Below are 23176 nucleotides of genomic sequence, written 5' to 3' on the forward strand. Positions count from 1 at the left end.
AGATCTAAAGGTCTCAAGCTTGAGAAATTGAAGGCTGAGCTAAGAATAACTGAATGAACGAATAGTTAAGCTTTTTGGTTAAGTTTGAAAATTTACTGGTTTTATTTGGTGCTAATATATGTATAAATTCGAACTTTTTAAAGAAGCAATTTGAAGCTTTATTAAAACGTTGTGCAGACAAAGAAGGGTCTTGTTTTTTTTTACCTTAACGTGGCTAAAATACGTTATACACTCACACATCAAGTTGAACCAAGTTTTTAGACAAAAAATTGCTAAAGGGATATAAAGTGCAGTGATAGGAAATTGAGAACAAGCAAACAAGAGCTCAGACATTATGAATGCTAAAGTTGAAGATATAGTCAAATAATATATTATTAAGAATTGAAACGTGTACGTAGTATGTACATGCTGGAGATCATTGTTTGATAAAAAGCTGATCCAGTTCTGAGGACAACCAATATATTTGAATTACATCGTAAGTAGACCTTTAAAAAGATATTTTGATAAATACCAGGATGTGCAGCAATAAAATATACAGCACAAAAGCTGACCTCATCAGCATTTGCCTCTGCAGGCTCTCAACTCGGCCACTTGCATTATAAGGAGGCTTGTCATACGGATCAACAATGTAATCTGAATAGAGTGGTCCCTTTTGAGAGTTTACCCTGTTATTATACCTGTTTCTGGCAGCATTCATCTCTGCAGTATTTGTGTCGATTCGCCTGCACAAACCATTTAATCTTTCTAGTTCGATCTCCTTCACATGGATTTCATTGACCAATCCTTCTGCTTGGGCCTGACATGAATGACGGGAAGACCATAAGTATACTTCCTCAACTTGTAACCACAGAGTACACCTAATAAAAAAACTGATGAAGCTATAAAAATTACAAACCTGCTTTGATGCTAGTTGCTCGATAAGGCTGTGAAGCTGTTTATCCAATATTTTTTCTCTTTGAGCTGAAAATACATCATTACCCAATATGATATTATTACCACATTCATTGTCAACCAAGAACATCTTTTAAAAAATAATCATGCGTCGACTACCATAAGTCTTAAAAGTTTAAAACCAAGTAGGAAAGTTTCAGGTGTTCACATGCATATGTTACCAATGACCAGCAAAAAAACAATCAAATGCATATTCTGAGACTCAGATTTATGAAGCACTTATTCTCTAATTGCCAACATTAGAAGTAATTAAATAACTTGTGATATACGATGAGACAGGCAGTAAACATAGGGCAGACCTAGCATTAGCAGGAGCAGCAACACAATTTTATTTTATACATACATCAACAGAGGAAAGAGAGGTATACTTTGTCATCAATATTGTTTTTGGAGACATTGCTTATCAATGTTCTAATCTCACTGTTAATCATATGCCATTTTTAACCAGGTAAGTTGCTACGCATCATAAAGACTATCTACATGGGAAAAGGCAGAAAAAAAGGCCCTGGATGATTAGAAACCTTCTTGTTATCACAGAGAGACACACACACATATACACGTACGCGCGCACACACACACATATACACACACACTCAAACAACTCAAACAAACACAGTGATGATGCACGGTACCTGGCCTAGGCTGCTTAAGCGCGTTTTCCTGTACTTCTGTCCACTTAGTCTCCAATTTTTCAACAATCTGTTCCATTGAGCCCTAGGAAGATCCACAATTTTATAAGTGAACTTGGAAACAAGAGCAAATGATCGACACTGAAGACAAAAGTTCAACACACCAATTCGTTTTTCTTGTTATCCAACTTTTCAAGAAGAGCTTCTGTATCCTCTTTAGCTTCTACTATGACTTGAGGTTCAATTGCGGAATCACTCATGTCGCTGGATTGCCCAGCATCCAATGAAGCTTGAACATTTTCTAGCTCAGCCTTCAGATTATTTTCATCCACGTCCATCTCCTGTTTAGTATGCATTATGAAGATGTCGCATGAATACGCAGGTTTAAAACAAGAGATACAGATACATATACATGGAGGAAACATGTGCAAACAGCTTAGACACAAGGCGTAATATTTAAACTTGTAGTTCTGGAAGGAAAGAACCACAGGAATGATAACCATAAGTTTTCCGTAGATATAAGCACCAACCATTGTAGATAAACCCACATTTTACCTAAATGATCCTGACCACAGTCCGCAAACCTTAAACACGAAAATCAAATGTGTAAAATGCAGGAAACTACAGAAACTTCCGAATATAATGTTCTATAATTTGATCCTCATTATTTTCGTAAGCTAATAAATGACCAGGATCTAGATCCTACAAAACATTACATTTGAAATTGGTCCCACTTGAAAGCATAATCTCAGAACTCAAAATATATAATCCCTCACATAATACATTAAAAATGCATTTATATGAAATGCAAAAAAATTTGAGCACTTAGGAGTTGGACCAAACAAACAACCCAATTACACTGGTAATATGCTCTGTTTAATATAAAAATCCTGGTAGTAAAGCTCTAACCTTTAATTTATTTTGAAGAAAATCTGCTTCCTGCAATTTATCCTGTATCTTCTTCTCGCAGGTCGATATAGCCTGTAGATGGGCTTCATTTTCTTCTTGTAAAGCAAATTCTCTTAGTTGTGCCTACAAAAATATTGAAAATTTCCCCATCTTCTAATCAAAGCAAGAAAAAGACTCAAAATTCGAACAAAACACCTTCACATTTCTAGCTTGTTTCAAATCACAATGACAGAAATTCGAACAAAACACCTCCTTGTCTAAAAAGATCCAAAAAATGAAAAGGACAACAAACAAATTTTGTTTAATCAGTAGATACACATAAAGAATCGCAATCAAACACTAAATACCCAAATCCAAGAAAACCCTCGCACGTTCTTTGGTCACCCAACACTGCAATGTGTGTGTGACTTACTACAAGCTTGTATCAAATCAAGAACACCTCATTCCCCAAAATGATCCAAACCCCGGATAGAAAAACAAAAAAAAGTTGCGAACTTTGCAATCAGAAACAAATAATCACTATTAAAAAAAAAAATATCGAATTTCAGAAAACACTAACCTATAACCTGTTCTATAGTAATCAGAGCACCAAAAAACCAACATTGCAATATATGTGTGTGTAAACTAACATTTCTAGCTTATATCAAACACAAATCACCTCATTCTCCAAAAAGATCCAAAACCCACATAGAAAAACAAAAAAAGATCCAAACTTTGCAAACAAAAACAAAGAATCACAACAAACAAAAGAGTCCCAAAATCAAGAAAAGCCTGACCTGTTCTTTAGTAGCAGAATGAGCATTGAGTTGAAGAGCAAGAGCAGCATTAGATGCAATAGAATGAGCGTGTAAATGAGGAAGACGCTGAGAAATATCAGGAGGGGGAAGTCTAAGGCGCAAATCTTGAATAGAACGAGTAAGTGAATTGGCCTTTTGATCCAAATCTCTCACATATTTTTGTTGATCAGGAGTGAAAATTAAGGGGATTGAATCTAAAGCAACGTCGTCTTGTTCTTCGTCGCTTGCACCTGTTTTTCTAACCACATCTGCTGCCCACGCTAGCAAACCTGCCATTTTTTCACTTGGTTTTTACTCCTCTCTGTACCAGAATTTCTGTCATTGTGTTTGTGTCGAGTGTTAGATGTCAACCCGGGTTATTCGGGTCGGATCTCATCTTCAACTGGTCAAATAAAAAGTATATCTAGTTTTGGAATAGATTTTCTATTTTGATTATTGTTATTATAATTAATATTCGTATTCAAAAAATAATTGATAAATCGATGATGAATAAGTCAAATTGTTTTGACCTATCCGCTAAATTATCAATAAATAAGCCGATATTTTAAAAATCGTAAATTTGATCGATTTATTAAATCACCGATAAATCGATACATATTTCATAAAATATTTGATAAATCAGAAATCGGTATTGAAACTGATTAATTTTAATTTTCGAAATATATAATCATGTTTAATACTCCAAATTAATTTAGATACACATATTAAAAAGAAAAACTTATTGGAATGGTATAACTCTATATTCATATATCCAAATTTTAAAACATGTTATTGTTGTATTTATTTATTTTTTATAAAAGAAGAATGTAGTTTTGTATTCTGATGTCAGCTTCTAAATAAAGTGATATTTTTGTGTCAAGAAGGCACCTGCCTATGTGCCAACACATGAAAACAAGTTTCTTCCTTTCTTTCACACAAACCAACCCCCTTTGCCTTAGCCCCACTAAACTTCAATTTAAATCCATCTTTTCCTCCAATCTTACTTCACATTTTTCCTCTTTAAACCCCCCAACAACTCCTCCTGGTCAGCCTCCTCAAAATTATCCAGGACTATTGTATCCTATCTACATCCTAACCACTTTCTTTGTACTTCTCCGCAATATCTTCTTCAAATTGCATTATATCCTAACTAAATTATTACATTAATTAATTAATTAAATTTCATTACTTTACTCTTTTACCCATTATTAAAATGTTGAAAAAGATTAGAAGAAGAGTCAAGATTATAGCCACCAAGCCCTTTAAAAAACCTCAAAAGCCTAAGCAAACACAAACCCCATCAAACCCTCCTTCACCACCACCTGAAAACACCATGTCTCCGCCGTTGCACCACCACAAACAACCAAACCAACCATTCTTATTCCCAAAAGTACAATCCACAATCCTCCCTGACCCTTCTGCTTTCTTTGCACCTCATCTTCTCTCAACTCCTTTGCCTACAAACTCATTTTTTCAAAACTTTGTGCTCAAGAATGGTGATCAGCCTGAATATATTCACCCTTACATCATCAAATCTTCACTTTCATCACTTTCTGTTTGTTACCCTTCTCAGTTTTCTAACTCTGCTTTCTTTTACCAGGTTTTTATATTGGATCTTACTGTTTCTATGTTGAATAATCCTGACTCAAGTGCTAAACATGTTATATCTTCATTTAATGATTTAAGTGTTACTTTGGATCTTCCTTCAAGTAATCTCAGATTCTTTCTTGTCAGAGGTAGCCCTTTTGTTACTTTTGCTGTTACTAATGGTGTTGAGCTTTTGATTTCTACTATTCATGCAATTCTTGATTGTATTTTGAATAGTTCTGGAACTAAGTATACTGTTAAGCTTAATAATAATCAGACTTGGGTTTTGTATGCTTCTTCGCCGATTAAATTGAGTCATGATGTTAATAAGATCACTTCTAGTGCTTTTTCGGGTATTATTAGGATTGCTGTTGTGTCGAATGGTCAGTGTGAGGAAGTTCTTGATCGATTTAGTTCTTGTTATCCGGTGAGTGGTGATGCTTTGTTTACAAAGCCTTTTTCTTTGGAGTATAAGTGGGAGAAAAAGGGATGGGGAGATTTGTTGATGCTAGCTCATCCGTTACATGTTAAACTCTTGGAAATGAATGGTTGTGTTACGGTTTTAGAGAATTTTAAATACAAAAGTATTGATGGGGATCTTGTTGGAGTTGTTGGAAATTCTTGGGAGTTGAAGACTGATCCTGTTTCTGTTACTTGGCATTCGATCAAAGGTGTCAAAGAGGAATCATATGATGAAATTTATGCTGCACTCAGGAAAGATGTTGAAGGTCTGAATGCTACAGCGATAGAAACGACATCTTCCTATTTCTACGGGAAATTGGTGGCTAGGGCAGCGAGGTTTGCATTGATAGCTGAAGAGGTGTGTTATCCGGATGTCATTCCAGCAATAAAGAAGTTTTTGAAGGATGCAATTGAACCATGGTTAAATGGGACTTTTGGGGGCAATGGTTTCTTGTACGATGGGAAATGGGGTGGAATTGTGACTAAACAAGGATCTACGGATTCTGGAGCTGATTTTGGGTTTGGAATATACAATGATCACCATTTTCATCTTGGGTACTTTTTGTATGGAATTGCAGTGCTCGCAAAGATAGACCCTGCTTGGGGAAGGAAGTTTAAGCCACAAGCTTATACACTAATGGCAGACTTTATGAATCTAGGAAGGAGAGCAAATTCTAATTATCCTCGTCTGAGATGTTTTGACTTGTGGAAGTTGCATTCTTGGGCTGGAGGGCTGACTGAATTTGCAGATGGACGGAATCAGGAGAGCACAAGTGAGGCAGTGAATGGTTATTATTCAGCTGCTTTGATGGGTTTGGCCTATGGAGATACCCATCTTGTTACTATTGGATCAACACTTTCAGCATTGGAGATTCAGTCAGCACAAACTTGGTGGCATGTGAGGGAGGGAGATAATATGTATCCCGAAGAATTCACCAGGGAGAACAGGGTAGTCGGTGTTTTATGGGCCAACAAGAGGGACAGTGGGCTGTGGTTTGCACCACCTGATTGGAAAGAATGTAGGCTGGGAATTCAGCTCCTACCACTGCTACCAATTAGTGAGGTTTTATTTTCTGATGTGAAGTTTGCGAGGGAGCTTGTAGGATGGACAATACCAGCTCTAGCTAGAGAAGGGGTTGGAGAGGGGTGGAAGGGATTTGTGTATGCCTTGGAAGGGATTTATGATAAATATGCTGCTTTAGAAAAAATAAGACACTTGAATGGGTACGATGATGGGAATTCACTTACGAATCTCTTGTGGTGGGTTCACAGTAAAGATGAAGAAGAAGAGGGGTTTCATGGGAGATCTTGCTGGTATAATCACTACTGTCATTAACCAAATCATCATTCAGATCAAAGTTATTTAGTGGGCTTTATAAATGATCGATGTGTACTTGTACTATTGATGTACGCGATAGGTCGTTCTATTGGTGACTGAAATGGTATTGTCATTGCTTTAAATATTGTTTAATTTATGGTTTTTATCTAGTATGATCCATTATACATAATATAAATAAATAAATGGTTTGTCATGCATTCTTACTAGCATAATATCCTATCGTTATCTATATGCCAGGACTCTTGGTTAACTACTTCAGCACAGTACCGGAATATGTTAGGGGTACACCTTGCATATGGCTGTAGAATATTGAGTTCTGGCACATGTTGCTCAAATTTTGAATCTGGATCAACTATAATATGAGTTTGTTGATTATAATTTATCTTTTGGCCAAGTTTTTACGTTTGATATATATGTGCAGTCTATATGACAATATACTTCATAACATGTCAATATTATATGAGTGGACTGTGGACATAGTTTTCATTAAATCCCCCTGGGGATATTTTTTATGGGAATCACAATTAACGGTTATCAATAGAACCGGCTAAAGGAGTACACTTATAAAGTTGGCAATATACCTCCGTAGATGATGTTAGATTTTCGTAATTTGTGTATGTGACAATATTCACTGATCCGTTAACATGACTGTTGGTACTTCCTACTGGGGCTAAAACACATAACTTTTAAAGTGTCATATGTTGTTTATGTTAATACGATATATGAAATGCAGCAAGTAAAATGCTAACTAGCTGTCTCTTAATCGTAGTATTGCCCATATAGAACAGTGGATGCTGGTGAAAAACTGAAAATTTCACTTGCTTCTGTATGATGTCTTGTTATAATCCAATATTTCTAGCTTGCTTGTACAGGAGTAGGATAGTTTATAAAATATCTGTCATTGCTTATAAATTCTGATCAGTCCAGAGGAGTACGATAGTTTAACTTCATATGGCAGGGTGCAAATTTTGGTAAATGGAGATGCTGCAGATCAAGCTTCACTATGCCATTTAGCCAAAGCTCCAAGGAAACGAATACAATTATTGTACAACCTGTGCTATTCTGTGCGCACACTTGAATGTCAGAAACTACTAGTCCTAGGTGCATTTACAAACCAAGGAAAAATGAAACTACCAATAATAATACCAAATGTTACTAATCAGTTTATTCAAATTGCTATTAGCTTTTTCGCAAAAAAAATCTATTAGCTTATATGTTAAAAAATCACATTTTGTTTATTTATAATGAACCATCCAACCCAAACAAAGTACGCTTTAAAGAAACAATTTTGATTTCAAACTTTTTCAGTTTATTTGTACAAAATATATCCAGACAAAACAGTTTAGTCTGGTGTGTATTTATATAAAATTAAGAATAAAAATAACAATAATATTCATTTTTGCATTGCAAGAGGATAGTTGTAAAAATTGGTTGATTTTTCGAAAATTCTCGATAAATCAGTTAAATAAATTCAAAAACCTCATATAAATAATAAAGCAGGACCTCGTTCGAATAATTTCGATTTTCAAAATTTTTAAATATGTGCAAAAGTAATAAAAGTAGTATTTGTGGGAAATACTTGTCAAAATGAAAGGAGATGATACAAGGCAGGAAGTGAGAAAAAAAACCAAAAAGTTGAAATTGAGCCGAAAAATCAAACTTATAAAAATCGAAACCGACAAAAACCGTATCTTTATCAACCTGATATAACGATTCGGTAGTGGAAATGAGCCACATATTATATTTTCGAGTCAGATATAAATAGAGATAGTGGATCGTCCGTATTAATTTACAACTCTATTCTTAATTCAGGTATTTTAAGTGTTTGCATTTTTGTGATTATAGAAATTGTTTTCTTGTAAATTAAAAATTTATAACATTTTCAAGATTATTATAATTGAAATTGTATAATCATTTTCAATTAAAAAAACTCGGAAAATTGAAACATTATACAAATGGTGAACCAACCCGAAAAAACCGTCTACAATAATTTGGCGACTTTTGTAAGATAAAAATCGGCCAAATCGAAGCATACGGTTTGATAATCAGTTAATCTAGAAATCGAACAAATCCGACCGTGCAAACACATAATATTATGAATGTGGTAATATTAATAGTTAGGTAAATTATTTTTTTTAACCCGCGTCGTGCCAGGTAGTGGTGAGCAACGACTCAGAACCGGACCGAACCGAATCGGAACCGAAATAGAAATATTTCAAGAACCGAAACAGACCCGTTTATATGTAAGAACCGGAACGGAACCGTAAATTTCGGTTCGGTTCTGAACCGAAAGAACAGAATTTATATTTTTATTTCATATTTATTTATCTTGCATTTTATTTTATATTAAAACTTTTTAAATTTTAATTAGTTTTGATTATTTATTAAGGGTAATTTAGTAAAATAAGATTTTTATTAGTGATAAATTATTTTAAGTTCGATTACTTTCTAATATTTAAGAAGAAAAATATTTATAAAAATATTCAAAACTCCATATATTTAAAGAAATGAGTAATACAATAAAAATCACATATTTTTAAAAAATTTATTATAATATTATAAATAGGAAAACATAATATGTAATATATATACATATATTTATATATATATTTGTATTTATTCATTTATATACGGTTCGGTTTGGTTCTTACAGTTTTAGTATGTTTAGAACCGAACCGAACCGAGAACCGAAATTTCTAGAAAAATAAGAACCGAACCGGATCCGAATTAGTTAAGAACCGAACTGGAATCGCAATTTTTGATCGATTCGATTCTCGGTTCTGAACCGGAAAATGCTCACTCCTACTGACAGACTGGTTCACAAAAAATTCCAATACTGTACTAATAAAATCAGCCGCTGTTCAAACAACTTCCTGGAGTCTACTGTTATGAATCTAAACTTGATGTACCGACGGTTAATTTTTTTGCATTAGACATAAAATATATTCTAATTATAATTTTTTGCAACATCAAAAAAGACACATTCTCTGAATTTAAATTTCATGATGAAAATAATCAAATATGAAAAATACATATTTTTGTTGAGTAATCAGCTCATCTAAAATTTTAAGGTGTTAGAGAAAGACCCCAATAGGATCATATATTTAACACTCCCCTCACTCGAAAGCCCATTTATGGGTTCTGATACCATGTTGAGTAACTAGTATATCTAAAACCTTAAGGTGTTAGAGGAAAGACCAATAGGATCATATATTTAACACTTTTACAGCTTTAAAATTTATATATTTTTAAAAAAAATAATTTTATTTTTTTAAGAAATAGTGAGAGAGATATTTAATATTATTCTTAACGGTAATTTTCCAAAAAAGAACGAGTTATTCATATTGTATACGAAACCAAACCAAGTACAACTTTGATAACCGCAACGACACCGTTCTGATCCCGAGAAAAGAGAGAGAAAAGAGACGACTTAAACAGAATCACAAAAGCACCTTCTAGTTACTTGTAGATATCTAGAAAAAGTATGGGCGGCGAAGAAGAAGAGAGACAGAAGCTTAAGAAGATCGCGGCTTCTTCCTACGACTATGAAAACGATCCTAAGTGGTCTGATTATTGGTCCAACATCCTCATCCCTCCCCACTTGTCTTCTCGCTCCGATGTTGTCGATCATTACAAACGCAAGTTCTACAAGCGTTACATCGTTAGTTCTCCCTTCACTCTTATCTATTAACAGTTGTTTGATTGATATTATTAGTGTATTAATTTAATTACAAATTATCATGTTTTGTTTTTTATGTTTTTTCAAGATCTGTAAATTTTGGGGGTTTTTATAATTTTAGGTTTAAGAGTCTTCTGTAGATATGCAATTGATTAGTATTGAATAATTGATTTAGGGTGTTTTTGTAAACTGTCATTGTAGGATCCTGACTTGATTGTTGAACCTATGCCTACAAGCAGCTCTTCTCACTCAACTAGGCCGCCATCTGCACCCACATCTTCCACTCCTAATGGTCAGACACGACACCGTACCTCAGGTTTCTTTACGTTTTCTGTTACAAAAGAACCCTGATTGATTCATTTCCTCCATTAGTGATGTTTTTGGTTAAAAGTTTAAGTTCTTTTTTTCTTATAGGCTCGAGTACTAGAGCACCAGGGCCAACGCCAGCAGCGCCTTCCCCTCCTACTTCTTTGCGGTTGGATCAGCAAACCATCAATTTCTCCGTCCATGCTTGGGTATTTAACTGTTTTAGTACATAATGCTTTACATAATGCTTTAAACATACATAAATAAAGTTGGATGATGCACCTTTTTGTAGCAACTTTTAAGTTTAAATTGTAAATCAGATATGTTCTCTTGGTGTCATCTGACTTTTAGAAATCTTTTTCTTGTTTTTATATTAAAGTTTAATAGAAAAGGTCTTCATTTATATAGTGAAAATCCTTTTTGGAATGAAGGGAGAATATTAGGTTATTTCTTAGATGTCAAAGAAAGTAATGAGTACTATAGTTGATATCCTGAAATGCAACTTTACCATCAAGCGACCTCCATTGCACTGATTAGGAATTCTTAAAATCCCAAATTAGATAGTGAAAGAACCTTATATTGGAGTATGGTCAGGTCCTTCGGGAACTTGTAATAGTTGAATTGTAGAAACAGATTTTAAAATTACAAAAATAATTTTCCTGCAGGTGTTTGTTGTGGCTGTGCTAGCAGTGTTTCCACTTGTGCCAAGAAGTCTTTCTGACAGAGCATATAAACTAGCCTTGATGGGCACTGCATGTTCTTCTCTATATTCTTTGTACTCTTCATATGGGGTAATTTCTTATGCTGCCATTTTAGATTTGTATGATTCGATTCTGTTACACTTGTTGATGTCGATTCTAATTACAACTTTCTTCGCAGAAACCAAGGGCATGGAATTTGCAAGCTTTGCAAGTCTGGTTCCAATCAGTAATTGCTACTAAAGATTTTATATACTTTGTATACTGCCTCCCTTTTGTTACTTCTCAGCTTACCCTCAAATGTCAGGATTGATCTCTTAAACTTTTCTTTTTCTATGACTTACTTAATTATGTATAACTTGTTTATTTTTATTTTATACTCGGTGTTCTGATACTCACAGTATTGCAGTTGCTCTGCTTCCTGTCATGTGCCGGTCGGTTGAACAAATTGCAAAATTCCTTCGATCAAAATTCAGCCACTCCTCACTCTATAGGTATCCATCTCTTGGCATGCTGGAGTCCTATTGATAATACATTTATGTCTAATTTATGCCCCGTCAAAATAAATACAGGCTGGTAGATTACTAAGCTTTGTGCGTGTGTCTGTTTCCGCGCGCACATGTATAACACAATCCGTACCTTGAATGAATATACAAATTTATTAAATGCTGCACAACAAGAGCTCACTTTAGACCTAGAATGAAAATAAAAATTCATTACTCCGCAAGAATGTTTGTTTAGGATTCATAATGTCTACCTTTAAATTTGGTGGTACCTGAACAGAAGCTTCCTAATTATAATTTCATTTACATATTTTGTCTGACCTATAGTTTAGACTTTCAGACTTTAGTTTAGTTTTCCTGAATTATTTAATAATCAATTTGCATACAAATATGTGTTACCCCCCATCAGAATTTATCACTAATATCAACTTTTTTCTTAATCTTTTTTACAATTAGAAATTTGAATTCTAAACACACCAAAGATGGGACAAGTTGAACAGTCAATCCCCATATACTTCACATAAAAGTGTTGAATGACCCAGAATAATAACCTTAGGCTATGTCTGAAAGGATTATAAATCAGGGACAGTTTTCTGTAACTCTACCATACTTTTCCCGGTAAAATGGTCTCATGGTATAAATCTGAAGTAACTTTTTTAGTTCATCTCTTGGGAGATCAATAATACAATGAAAAGAATGTGATCAAATAATGCCCTTAAAAAACTGAAAGGTGATAAACGGTAGTCCTAGAGAATTTTCAGTGGATAGAGTGTAATATGATGTGCCAAAATAATAGTCCCCGGATTATAATTCTTGTAGATGCACATAGAGCTGGCAATTCGTTCGTTCCGTGTACTTTCGTGTCGTGTACTTTCGTATTTCGTGTCATGAATGCCCAACCCAAACCCGAACCGTTAAGGATTCGTTTCGTGTTCGTGTACCTTCATTTCGTGTACGTTTCGTGTCGTGTTTCGTGTAATTTAAAATTAATAATAAAAATAAAGATAAATAAAATATATATTTAAATATTAAATTTTTATTAGTCGAGTCTTAAGTTTATAAGTCATAAAGACTCGGGAGTCGGGTGTATTCAATTCTTATGAAATTTAAATTTGAATCTAGTTTATATACATATTATATGTAAAATATTAATGTAAAATATATGTATTCAAATAATTTTGATAAATTTATTTAAATATTTATTTATTTCGTGTACTTTCGTTTCGTGTCGTGTACCCAAGTGTAAACCCAAAACCGACACTAAATTCATCCGTGTACTTTCGTGTTCGTGTACCAAAAATGTCAAGCCAAACCCGTTATTTCGTGTCGTTTTCGTGTCGTGTTATCGTGTCGTGTACGAAATGAAATTGCCGGCTCTAGATGCACATAGTTAGGATGCCTGTCTTGATCTGTTTTGTTGAGTTAATGCTCTTTATTTTTGGTTTTAATATTTTTTCTGTAAACATTACTCCATAGTCTGTATGTCTGAAAATCTGCATTCCCGGTACAGCTATCTTTTAATTGATTTTTAGTATGTTTCGAACCCTAAACCCTAGGAATATAATGGACCTATCATTTAGGCTATGTACTGATCTGTTATCACTGGTCATTGGCGACTTGTTAAACTTTGCATTAGTTACTTTATATTAATATAACTTTCTTGGTAATTGCAGGAAGTACTTGGAAGAGCCCTGCGTGTGGGTAGAGTCAAACACAGCTACCCTCGGCATACTCTCTTCTCAAGCTGAGATTGGAATTGGATTCCTCCTAATCATCTCCCTTGTCTCGTAAGTAACTATTAACTAATATCTCCTTGATATTCTATTTTAAACTTTTTTGATATTCAATTGCCCTCCCTATTTTTCTTTTTATTTTCAAACTAGTTGGACTTATAGTTTTCCCATGCAGATGGCAGCGGAATATCATACAAACATTTGTTTACTGGCAGGTTTGTTCCATAATCATGATTGTGTTTTACATTGTTCCTTTAATTTTCCCTTTAAATATTTGAGTAAGCTTTCTCTTTGTTATTTTTATTCTACTTAGCTAGGAATTAGGATGTAGTGGGCCTAGTGGCTGTATTTGGCTGCATGATAATGTATATGGTAAAAGGGTATGGAGTTGTGCTCAGGTCATTTCTTAGTTGAGAGCTGTGATCTTGTGAAGTTCAATTCCAGCCACCTAATTCACCATATAGCTCTGATGTTGATAGGTGCAACATCATTTACTTCAAACTGAATTTACTTGGTTGTTTTAGTTGATCTACAACAAGAATTGTTGTTTTGTTATCTTAGTTGCTTCTGTCTACACCATCTTCCACATCATTGAATAAGTTATAGTTGTAGTCATGCATCACTTTAATCTCAAAACAGGAGTTACAGTTTACAAATGTAGTCCACAGGCAGTCATCAGTTAAAAATTTAAATGAAAAGGAGATAAACTGGTGCAGGGAGTTGATTGAGTCATAGGTATTAGGTCATGAGCTCTTTATGTCATTTGAGCTGATTGTCAAAAACCTTGTCTTGTTGACTCGGTGGCGGAGCGTGAGCCAAATTGCACTTATTTTTACAATTGTTGAGGACTTGAGTGTGAGCTGAATTGCACTTGTAATATTTTTAGGAGGCCAAATTATACTTATTAACGGGTCAAAAAACTAAGTGTAATTACTAATTAGTCATCTCTATTTGAGACCACGTACTTTAGGCATTTAATGCCTCCCCTGCTTTAAGTTAAGCTAGGAAGCAGGGGTGCGTCACCCTCCTGGCGAACTGCGCACGAAGTGCGTATGGGGTGCGGCTGGATTCATACGGGGTGCGCCACGCGGCGTATCCCCGTATTTGGCAGAAGGGATTCGCTGGAGTGTGGGAAAGGGGGTGCGGGAAGGGCATAATCAGTAATTTTTTTGTTTGATTTTCAATTAAACAAACCATCACTGACTCACCAGTTTCATAACAAGCCCCAAGTAGAATTCTTAGAGTAGAGGAAAGGCGACCAGTTTCGTTTCATCGTGACTGCCGTTCACCGTCACAACTCCGGCGATGTCACAACATCTATTTTGGATATTCATATGTGTATATAAGTGTGCTGTGTATGTATATGTGTGTTGAGGAGAAAGTTAATAAAGGTCACATGGGGTGCACCTGCGCGCATTCCTATTGATTATAATATTGTTTTGACATATTGAACTGCACGCATTCCAATAATATTATATTCATATATATTGAGTGTAGATGAGTTCAGTTTGTATGGAATTAAAATGATTAAACAAGGGACCCAAATATTTTATAAAGAAAATAATCTGAATTTGGAATTATAAAATAATTTAAACTTATTAATTTAACTAGAATGTGAATCAAATTTAATGAAAATAATATTTATTAATAATTTTTTTAATATACCTATAATATATATTTAAAATAATATTTTATTATGACGTATCCCGCCACACCTGAATCCCCATATTTTTAAATTTGCCGAATTTATGTATCCCCGTATTACGCACCCGCACTGCCGCGCACCCGCACGCACTCGTGCTTCCTAGAAGTTAAGGGTTAGAAAAGAGATTGTATGGTACCCAATATGCACGCCTCTAAGAATAGCATTGCCATTCGTGAAAAAAGAATAAAAAGTTATCTATATATATGTTGCATTTTACATAGTGGCCTTGTACTTTATGATCTTTTTGTAGAATGTAGACTGAAATTTGAGTTGCAACTATCTTTTCAAGGTTCAATTTAATTTACCGTCTTCACTGAAGGACAAGGTGATCATGCAACTATTTCTGATGTTTGAATACTTTCTTGCAGCTACTAAAACTCATGTATCATGTCCCTGTCACTGGTGGTTACCATCAGGGTGTGTGGGCTAAGATTGGAAAGACAGTTATTCCATTAGTGCATCGCTATGCTCCATTCTTGGACAGTCCAATTTCTGCAGTGCAGAGATGGTGGTTGAGGTAAAAGTTTTGAAAGAAGATAGAAAGCATGGCTTTCTTGTATAACAGAGTGGCAGACCCCTAAAAACAGATGTAACAATACCATAATTGTCACTGTTGGATATTCTATATTTATTTTAGATAAAGAGGGATAATTCTTCTAGATATCAAAGCATAGTCTAGAATCTTTATGTTTAGTAATATACAATGAAATGGGACATGTTTAAATTCAGCAGATATCTTAAATCATCAAATTTCAAATCTTCTACTTGATAAAATGTTCTCCCATTTTTCATTTATAATAATTGGTTGAAAAGTGTGGAAAAGTTTAGTGTTGGTTTTATTTGTTATTTTAAGCTAGACGCCCATCCATTTTTACTAAAGTCATTTTGATATGTGTTCCAAATCTTACATTATAAGATTTTATAATGGAAGTTTGTTGCAAAAGCAAAAAAGAAAAAATGTAACCCTAGTCCTGGATTAAGAAATTTTATATATGGTAAACGGTGAATTAATTCCTTTACAGATTGTACAAAATAAACGAAAGGAAGTAGACATTATTGATTTATTCATTTCTTCTTCTTTTCATTTTCAAAATCTAATATTACAAATTTATTGTAAAGATTTTTAATATATATATATATATATGGACCAAACACAAATCTTATAAGTTAACTTATTGACTTATAAGCTCGCAACAGCTTATTGACGAGTGTTTATCGACCCAACTTATAAGTTCAATCAACTTATTTAACTTATAAGTCGATAAGTTAAATATTGGTAACGACGTACTTTTTCTCAACTTATTTTTTATTTTTTATTTTTTTTTATCAATTTTAGTTTTAAAAGTTATTTTTTTAAATGTTAATCTAACTTAAAGTATAAGAATTAAGATAGTTATATTTAAAAATTATTTATTTAGTTCATTTAAATAAAAAAAAACTGACTTATAAGTTAAATTATCCAAACACGTGTATAACTTATAAGCAGTTATCAATTTATCATTATCAGTCACTTACTCGGTTTAAGTTGTAAGTTAATTATTTTAAAATTTCTTAAACGGACTATATATATAGAGAGAAAAATTCTATGGAGACCAAATATTACTGGAGACATCGGAGACCGCCTATGTTCTGCAATCAAAACACTATCAAATATACTATTTTGTAAATATGTTTTACGAATATCACTAATTCATTAAAATTGTTGAATATCATTTAAGTTTAATAAGTATAATGTGTATGTTCTGCAATTTGAACGAATGTTCTGCAAACTAAACATGTTTTGTAGAATAAAATATTTTGTAATGTTTTACATGCAATACATGTATGAAGTTGAAGATTTTGAATGAAATAATGATCTTTGTAGAATATAATTCGCAAAATAATAAATTTTGCAATATTTTTATGTAAAATTTTGGTTTAACTAAATATGAGCCGTTAGATTACTTGTACATTAACGGTTTGGATTATTTTAAAATCACAACTACTAGCCCAAATCCAATTAGACGTACGTTTAACAAAACTACTTCACTCAACACACACTTTACTATGCTAGGTTATACAAAACACATACATTTTCTGATTAATAATATTTATTTGTTTACTTTTCTGTATATTTTATAATTTTTTTTGTTCATCTTTTATGATGAAAAAAATAAAAAATAAAATAATATATATAATGTTAATGTATTTTATAATTTTGTTATATTTTTATGAATTTATTTTTCATATATTTTCTATCACTAGCATATGGATTTAAAAAAAAGAAAAAGTAGAAAAAAAATAAGATAGATAAATATAACTCTAGAATGAAAATTACAGGATATGAAAAATAAATTCTTTATAGAACACAAATTTATTCAAGGAACACAACACTAAAAATACACATAGCACTAACGAAAAATTTACGGTACATATAAAAAATTACAAAACAAAAATTTAATAGAAAATACAGAATATTAAAGAAAAATTTATAGTGCACACATAAAAATTACCGAACACTAAAAAAATTTACAGTACACAAAATAGTTAGATAAAAAACATGTAAAACTAAAAAAATTACAGTACAATATAATAAAATACTAAACACTGAAAAAAATTTACAGAACACAAAATAGTTAAAGAACATGTAAAATTTTTACCGGATATGCAATAAAAGATACTGAATATATTGTAGAATAATAGATAATACAAAAAATAATTGACCATTATACAAAAATTATGTGTCATAATCTAGTGTGTAAAAATAATTATGCAGAAAACTAGTAAATAATTTTTTATTTTTTGAAAAGTACTAATAAAGAATATATCACACATAAAAATAATTAAAGAACATAAAAATACTTACAGAACACGTACTAACACAAAATTTTTAAAGAACACTTCTTATGAAAATATAAATATTTAAAACAAAAAGAACACGTATAAAAATATATATAACGACTAGATGATAAAACTATACACGGACACTAAAAAATTTAGGTTTAAACGTATCTTTAAAGGTGATAAAGGTATGATATATATTATACCTATCATTACTTGGTTACCTAATAATACCCATATCTGACCATATGTATATATATCAAAAAAGTATAGTTGAAAATTACAAATTTACTTATTCGATTACATTTATCTAAAACAAGTATTGGGAAAATAAATTATTAAAATATAGATAGTTAATTAATCACTTCTATATATAATAGGAGAATAATGGGATATAATTAGTGATATTTTTTATTCTCGGAGAATTAAATCCAAGTCTTTACATCCATGTGTACGTCTCCTTACCACTGTACCACATTGTTATTTAGATTTGTTATCATACACACATAATATGTGAGTATTGGAAACAAAAAAGTCTCCGGAATATTAATGAGTAGCATAGAAGATTTTACAAGTATGTGGTAAATTCAAAACATTTAGTTTAGAGAGTGACACCCAAGAGAAATATTGATTTTGGAACATCAAAATGAGTGCAATATGATAAAAAGAAAAAAACTTACGACAATCACTATTGACCTCCAGATCTAGGAGGAAAGGGTTTAAGTGATCTAATGAGTGAAATTTTTTACGGTATAGTTAAGTCATGTGAAGAAAACCATGGGCTGAGGTTTATCATTGTCTCGCTTGCTTTTACTTACTTCTATGTATCATTATTTATCTAAGACACGTATATTTGTGTGCACACAAGCAGAGGGTCTTTTGAGTAAACAACCTCTTCATTCTTTGAAATGAGGGTAAGAATGCGTACACTATATCCTCCCCAGACACTGCCCTAGGCGGTATTTATTGGATATGATTGATTGATTGATTGACACATAATATGTGTGTGTCGTAAATAACAACAATTTATTTAAATTTAAACATGATTACTAAACTATTTGTAGAGTTAGTTTTAAACAATTGAAGTTGAGATATAAAGTTAAGCATATTACGTAAACGAATCATTACCTTGTTTAGTAAACAATTTTTAATTTGAAAAGTATGTCTCATATATTTTTAATAAAAAATTGAATTATATGTATAATTAATTTTTTTATATGTTGAAAATAGATACACTTATATATATATATATAAGTGTACTACATATTTCGATAAGTTAGGTCATAAATATTTAGTTTATTTCGGTTTCGAAATTAGATTTGACCCATTTTCCAAAAAAATACTCAAATTATGACTACATGACCTGGCCGAATATATCACGTCACTATCTAGATTTAATTTAAATTACGAGTTTGACGAGAAAATCTTACCAATAAGAGGAAGTTTTGTGATATCTTATGTTGATAAAAATTATTCTCTTTGAGATCTTTATAGGATCAAGTCAATTGATAATATGTATCAAAATTACTAACTTCGAAATAAGAACTTTACCCATTTTGAAAAAATACTCGAAATTTGACTACATGACGAGCGGAAAATACATTATCACTATCTAGGTTTAATAAATATAATTACAAGGTCGACAAGAATATTTTAGCAATAAGGATAAATATTTTAATATCTTATATTAATTAAAATTAATATTTTTGAAGTATTTATACGATCAAGTAAATTGATATTATGTATCAAAAATATTAATCGACTGGTTGTACATTATTATTTCTGGAATTTGACCCAATATTTAATATATTCGAAATTTAACCTGAGATGTCACAAGATCGTTAAAACTACGAAGATATACTAAATCGATTTATTTATTAATGTTTCACTTTTTCTAAAAAATAGGTTTATAATATTATTCAATGATGGTGAATTTGTAAATAGGTGATCCTCAAGTCCTTTTTTTATCATTCTCTTTAGAAAAAATTAAACTACAACTATAAAGTTAAATTTAAAATTTTCATTAATATGTTATTTGAAAAATGGTAAGACATTTGACGTTTTTTCATAAAAAATATAATTTATTTATTGCATTATTTAATTAAAAATACATTCATATTCAAATATTTGTGAAACAAATCTTTAATTTTAAATTATTCAATTTGATATGGCTATTATAAATAATCATGTACATAAAGTCTTTATTTTTTTTTGAAGTCTCGGAGTCCAAAATCCTAACTTTATATGACAATCTAATCTAATGGTTCGGGTTTTATGTTTCTAACAATTAAAAAAATTAAATATTGAACTACATGATATAAACATGTATTATGGTGTTATCTATACTATATTATAATAGACAAAATATTAAAAGTTTGGGAGTCGTCTGTCAGTACCAGGTGAATTTACATAATTACCCATGCTAAAAACTGAATTAGTATTGAGGTTAATTCTAATTATTCGATATAATAATGTGATATTTCAGGCCCTTGGATTTTCAATGGCACAATTTTACTTATGGGCCGTGGATTAACATAGATCAGGGTCCAAAATATTTACTGAAGAAAATAATTTCTGTAGAATAGCATTTTATTTTTTCATTTTGCTAATACCATTTTCTTGTGTCACATATTTTCTCTTTTTAATTATATTTTAATTAAATTGTGTAGTTTCAATAAAAAATTGATAAATTACTTAATTATTCTTACTAAATTGATAATAAAGTATACTCTAATTTATATCAAACTCTATTCTAATCGATATTATCAATAGTATTATAAAAAGATAAAATATTGAAATTTTTGATTTTCAGCTTTATCTAATTGACATAAAATTGTATTCTAATCGATAAATATAATTCGTCATACTCTGAATTTATAATTATATTTAACATAAATACGATAAATTAATATTTACAATATAATTAAATAAATATAAATCAAAATAAATTTATATGATAACCTTTGTCCAAAATATAAACTATTCATCCTAACCAAAAAAAAATAATATAGTTAATCCAAGGTAAAATAAAATTTAAATAAAAAATAATTAGAACAAATAAATCAAAATAATATATACTTAGATCCTGACTAAAATAAAATAATAAGCATTAACAAATTTCATATCTTAATTTGTTTCCAATGAACATATTATCAAATTTTTAATACAAAATAAATTAAAATAAAATTATATAAATAATAAACAATTGTACATCGCACAGGTTTTAAAAATTAATATTCAAGTTAATTTCAACTTTTTCTATTAACGTACCTACACAATGGATCGCCTTACTACATATTAAAGAGGTATAGTAGAATTTAATAATATAAGATTAGTCTATGAATAGGATTAGTAATAATTACACAATAATTATAGTTGCCTTCAGGCTAAAATAAATTAATAAATATACAAAATTAAAAATAAATTAAATATATTTAACTGAATTTGCTGATTTGGATTAAAATCAAATAATCTATACCATCATATAATAAATAATATATTGAAAGTTTGGTTGATACGATTATTTATTCATTTACTTTTTTTTTGACAAACAAGAAATTTTATTAACTTAAATCCCCTTGCAAAGCAACATCCACATCAAGAGGAACAAAACTCCTATCAAAATATCGATCTAGAAAAGAATATGAGACACGAGCTAGCGCATGTGCTACCATATTAGCAGACCGTTTGATAAATAACAATGATAGTGTGTTTTGTTCTTGCAATAACCCGTGACACTGCTGCACTATGTGACCAAATGGTGAACTCATAGGATCCCTGCCACGGATTGACTGCACCACAACCAAGCAATCCGATTCGACTGTAATCTTCTGCCATGTCTGATTTTTTGTCCAACTAAGAGCTTCCTTGATGGCCATAACTTCCGCCATATCGGTATCCAAGACTTCATTTATGCATACTGTTTTAGTCAGAATCATCACCCCATATGAATCACAAACTACTAAGCCTAGACCTGAAGCATTAAGCTCTCGAAAAATTGCTGCATCCACTGATACCTTGATTGCTAACTCCTGTGGCCTAACCCTAAGAAACTCCTACATCCCCTTCCACTGTTTGAGGAAATAGAGTACGAAACCTTACTTTGGGCATGTCTCCATTGTTCAAGGTATTATTTTGCTCTTGCAATTATGACGTAAAGCCTAGTAAACTTCTTGTTCCAGACCACTTCATTCCTTGCCTTCCACAACGACCAACACACAATAGCTACTTCTGCTCTTTATTATTATCACAGCTTGCCAAAATGCACTCGCACCACCGTGTTTGGTTTGTTCCTGAACATTGCACGTTAGGAATAAATATTTGCCAACATTGAACAACCATCAGACATTTCATAAAAACATGATCAGTCGTTTCAAAGTCCCTCTTGCAGACAAGACAAAGTGTCTCCACCTCTACTCCTTTTTGCTGCAGCATGACTACTGTAGGAAGACAATAGGATATCGATCGCCATACCAGATTTAAAACCTTAGCCGGAGCCTTAATCCGCCAAATTTTTCTCCAGTAGCTATCATTATCTGATATTCTCCAGTATGATTTCTGAACCTGCAGCAACCTGTATGCACTTCTTACCGAGTAATTGTCGTGCCTCTCCTGACTCCAGTAAAGTACATCCCTCTCCCCATGCTCAGCGATCTTAACTTTCTTTATACAATCCTCATCACGTAAAGTAAAAATATCGTCAAGAATTTCCTCATCCCAAATACTATGGTTTGCATTTATTAGAGATGAAACTTTATTATTTTCCAACGACGGGGAGATTGACTCAATGTACGGCCTCTCCATGTCAATTAACCACGGTTGTCAGAGTATACTAATGTCCTCTCCTGTTCCCACCATCCATCTAGCCCCACTTGCAACTAGATCTTTTGCTTCGAATATACTTCTCCATATGTAACTAGGATTATGACCAATCTTAGCTTCAAGAAAATTTATAGTAGGAAAATAGCGAGCTTTATACAACCTACTGACCAGACTTGAGGGTCTAGACAAAAATCGCCATCCCTGCTTCCCCAATAACGCTAAGTTAAAGTCTTTAAAGTCTCGAAACCCCATTCCTCC

At 32.1% G+C, this 23176-nt stretch overlaps 3 protein-coding genes across 4 annotated transcripts; 2 read left to right on the forward strand and 1 right to left on the reverse strand.

Annotated features, from left to right (window-relative positions):
• Positions 1–356: 356 nt before the first annotated feature.
• LOC141664365 (uncharacterized) lies at positions 357–3646 on the reverse strand. The gene is made up of 6 exons (XM_074470301.1): positions 3266–3646; positions 2490–2612; positions 1745–1921; positions 1584–1665; positions 896–960; positions 357–796 (listed from the first exon to the last, which is right to left on the reverse strand). The coding sequence occupies exons 1-6, from the start codon at positions 3560–3562 to the stop codon at positions 488–490; spliced, it is 1053 nt and encodes a 350-aa protein (XP_074326402.1). The 5' UTR covers positions 3563–3646; the 3' UTR covers positions 357–487.
• Positions 3647–4301: 655 nt separating this feature from the next.
• Positions 4302–6850, forward strand: LOC141666660 (glucan endo-1,3-beta-D-glucosidase). Its single transcript, XM_074472782.1, has one exon. It carries the CDS (start codon positions 4479–4481, stop codon positions 6648–6650), a length of 2172 nt encoding a protein of 723 aa, XP_074328883.1. The 5' UTR covers positions 4302–4478; the 3' UTR covers positions 6651–6850.
• A 3183-nt stretch (positions 6851–10033) lies between these two features.
• LOC141667380 (uncharacterized) lies at positions 10034–15938 on the forward strand. Of its 2 annotated transcripts, none has more exons than XM_074473841.1 (9): positions 10034–10314; positions 10534–10624; positions 10747–10847; positions 11304–11429; positions 11518–11638; positions 11746–11830; positions 13513–13626; positions 13748–13787; positions 15646–15938. In XM_074473841.1, exons 1-9 carry the CDS (start codon positions 10138–10140, stop codon positions 15796–15798), a joined length of 1008 nt encoding a protein of 335 aa, XP_074329942.1. In that variant the 5' UTR covers positions 10034–10137; the 3' UTR covers positions 15799–15938. The 2 variants fall into 2 exon arrangements, with proteins under 2 accessions (XP_074329942.1, XP_074329941.1); XM_074473840.1 differs by having other exon boundaries at positions 10037–10314; positions 10534–10648.
• Positions 15939–23176: the final 7238 nt, after the last annotated feature.

The sequence above is a fragment of the Apium graveolens genome, chromosome 6 (genome assembly GCF_009905375.1).
Source record: "Apium graveolens cultivar Ventura chromosome 6, ASM990537v1, whole genome shotgun sequence".
In the NCBI taxonomy this organism is placed as follows: domain Eukaryota; kingdom Viridiplantae; phylum Streptophyta; class Magnoliopsida; order Apiales; family Apiaceae; genus Apium; species Apium graveolens.

Coding starts and splice junctions, on each gene's coding strand:
- LOC141664365 (XM_074470301.1), bottom strand. CDS start 3,562: ATGGCAGGTTTGCTAGCGTGGGCAGCAGATGTGGTTAGAAAAACAGGT. Junction 1,922..2,489: donor TTCTTCAAAATAAATTAAAG/GTTAGAGCTTTA, acceptor CATACTAAACAG/GAGATGGACGTGGATGAAAA. Junction 961..1,583: donor GCTTAAGCAGCCTAGGCCAG/GTACCGTGCATC, acceptor ATGTATTTTCAG/CTCAAAGAGAAAAAATATTG.
- LOC141666660 (XM_074472782.1), top strand. CDS start 4,479: ATGTTGAAAAAGATTAGAAGAAGAGTCAAGATTATAGCCACCAAGCCC.
- LOC141667380 (XM_074473840.1), top strand. CDS start 10,138: ATGGGCGGCGAAGAAGAAGAGAGACAGAAGCTTAAGAAGATCGCGGCT. Junction 11,430..11,517: donor CTTTGTACTCTTCATATGGG/GTAATTTCTTAT, acceptor CTTTCTTCGCAG/AAACCAAGGGCATGGAATTT. Junction 11,831..13,512: donor AGCCACTCCTCACTCTATAG/GTATCCATCTCT, acceptor TGGTAATTGCAG/GAAGTACTTGGAAGAGCCCT.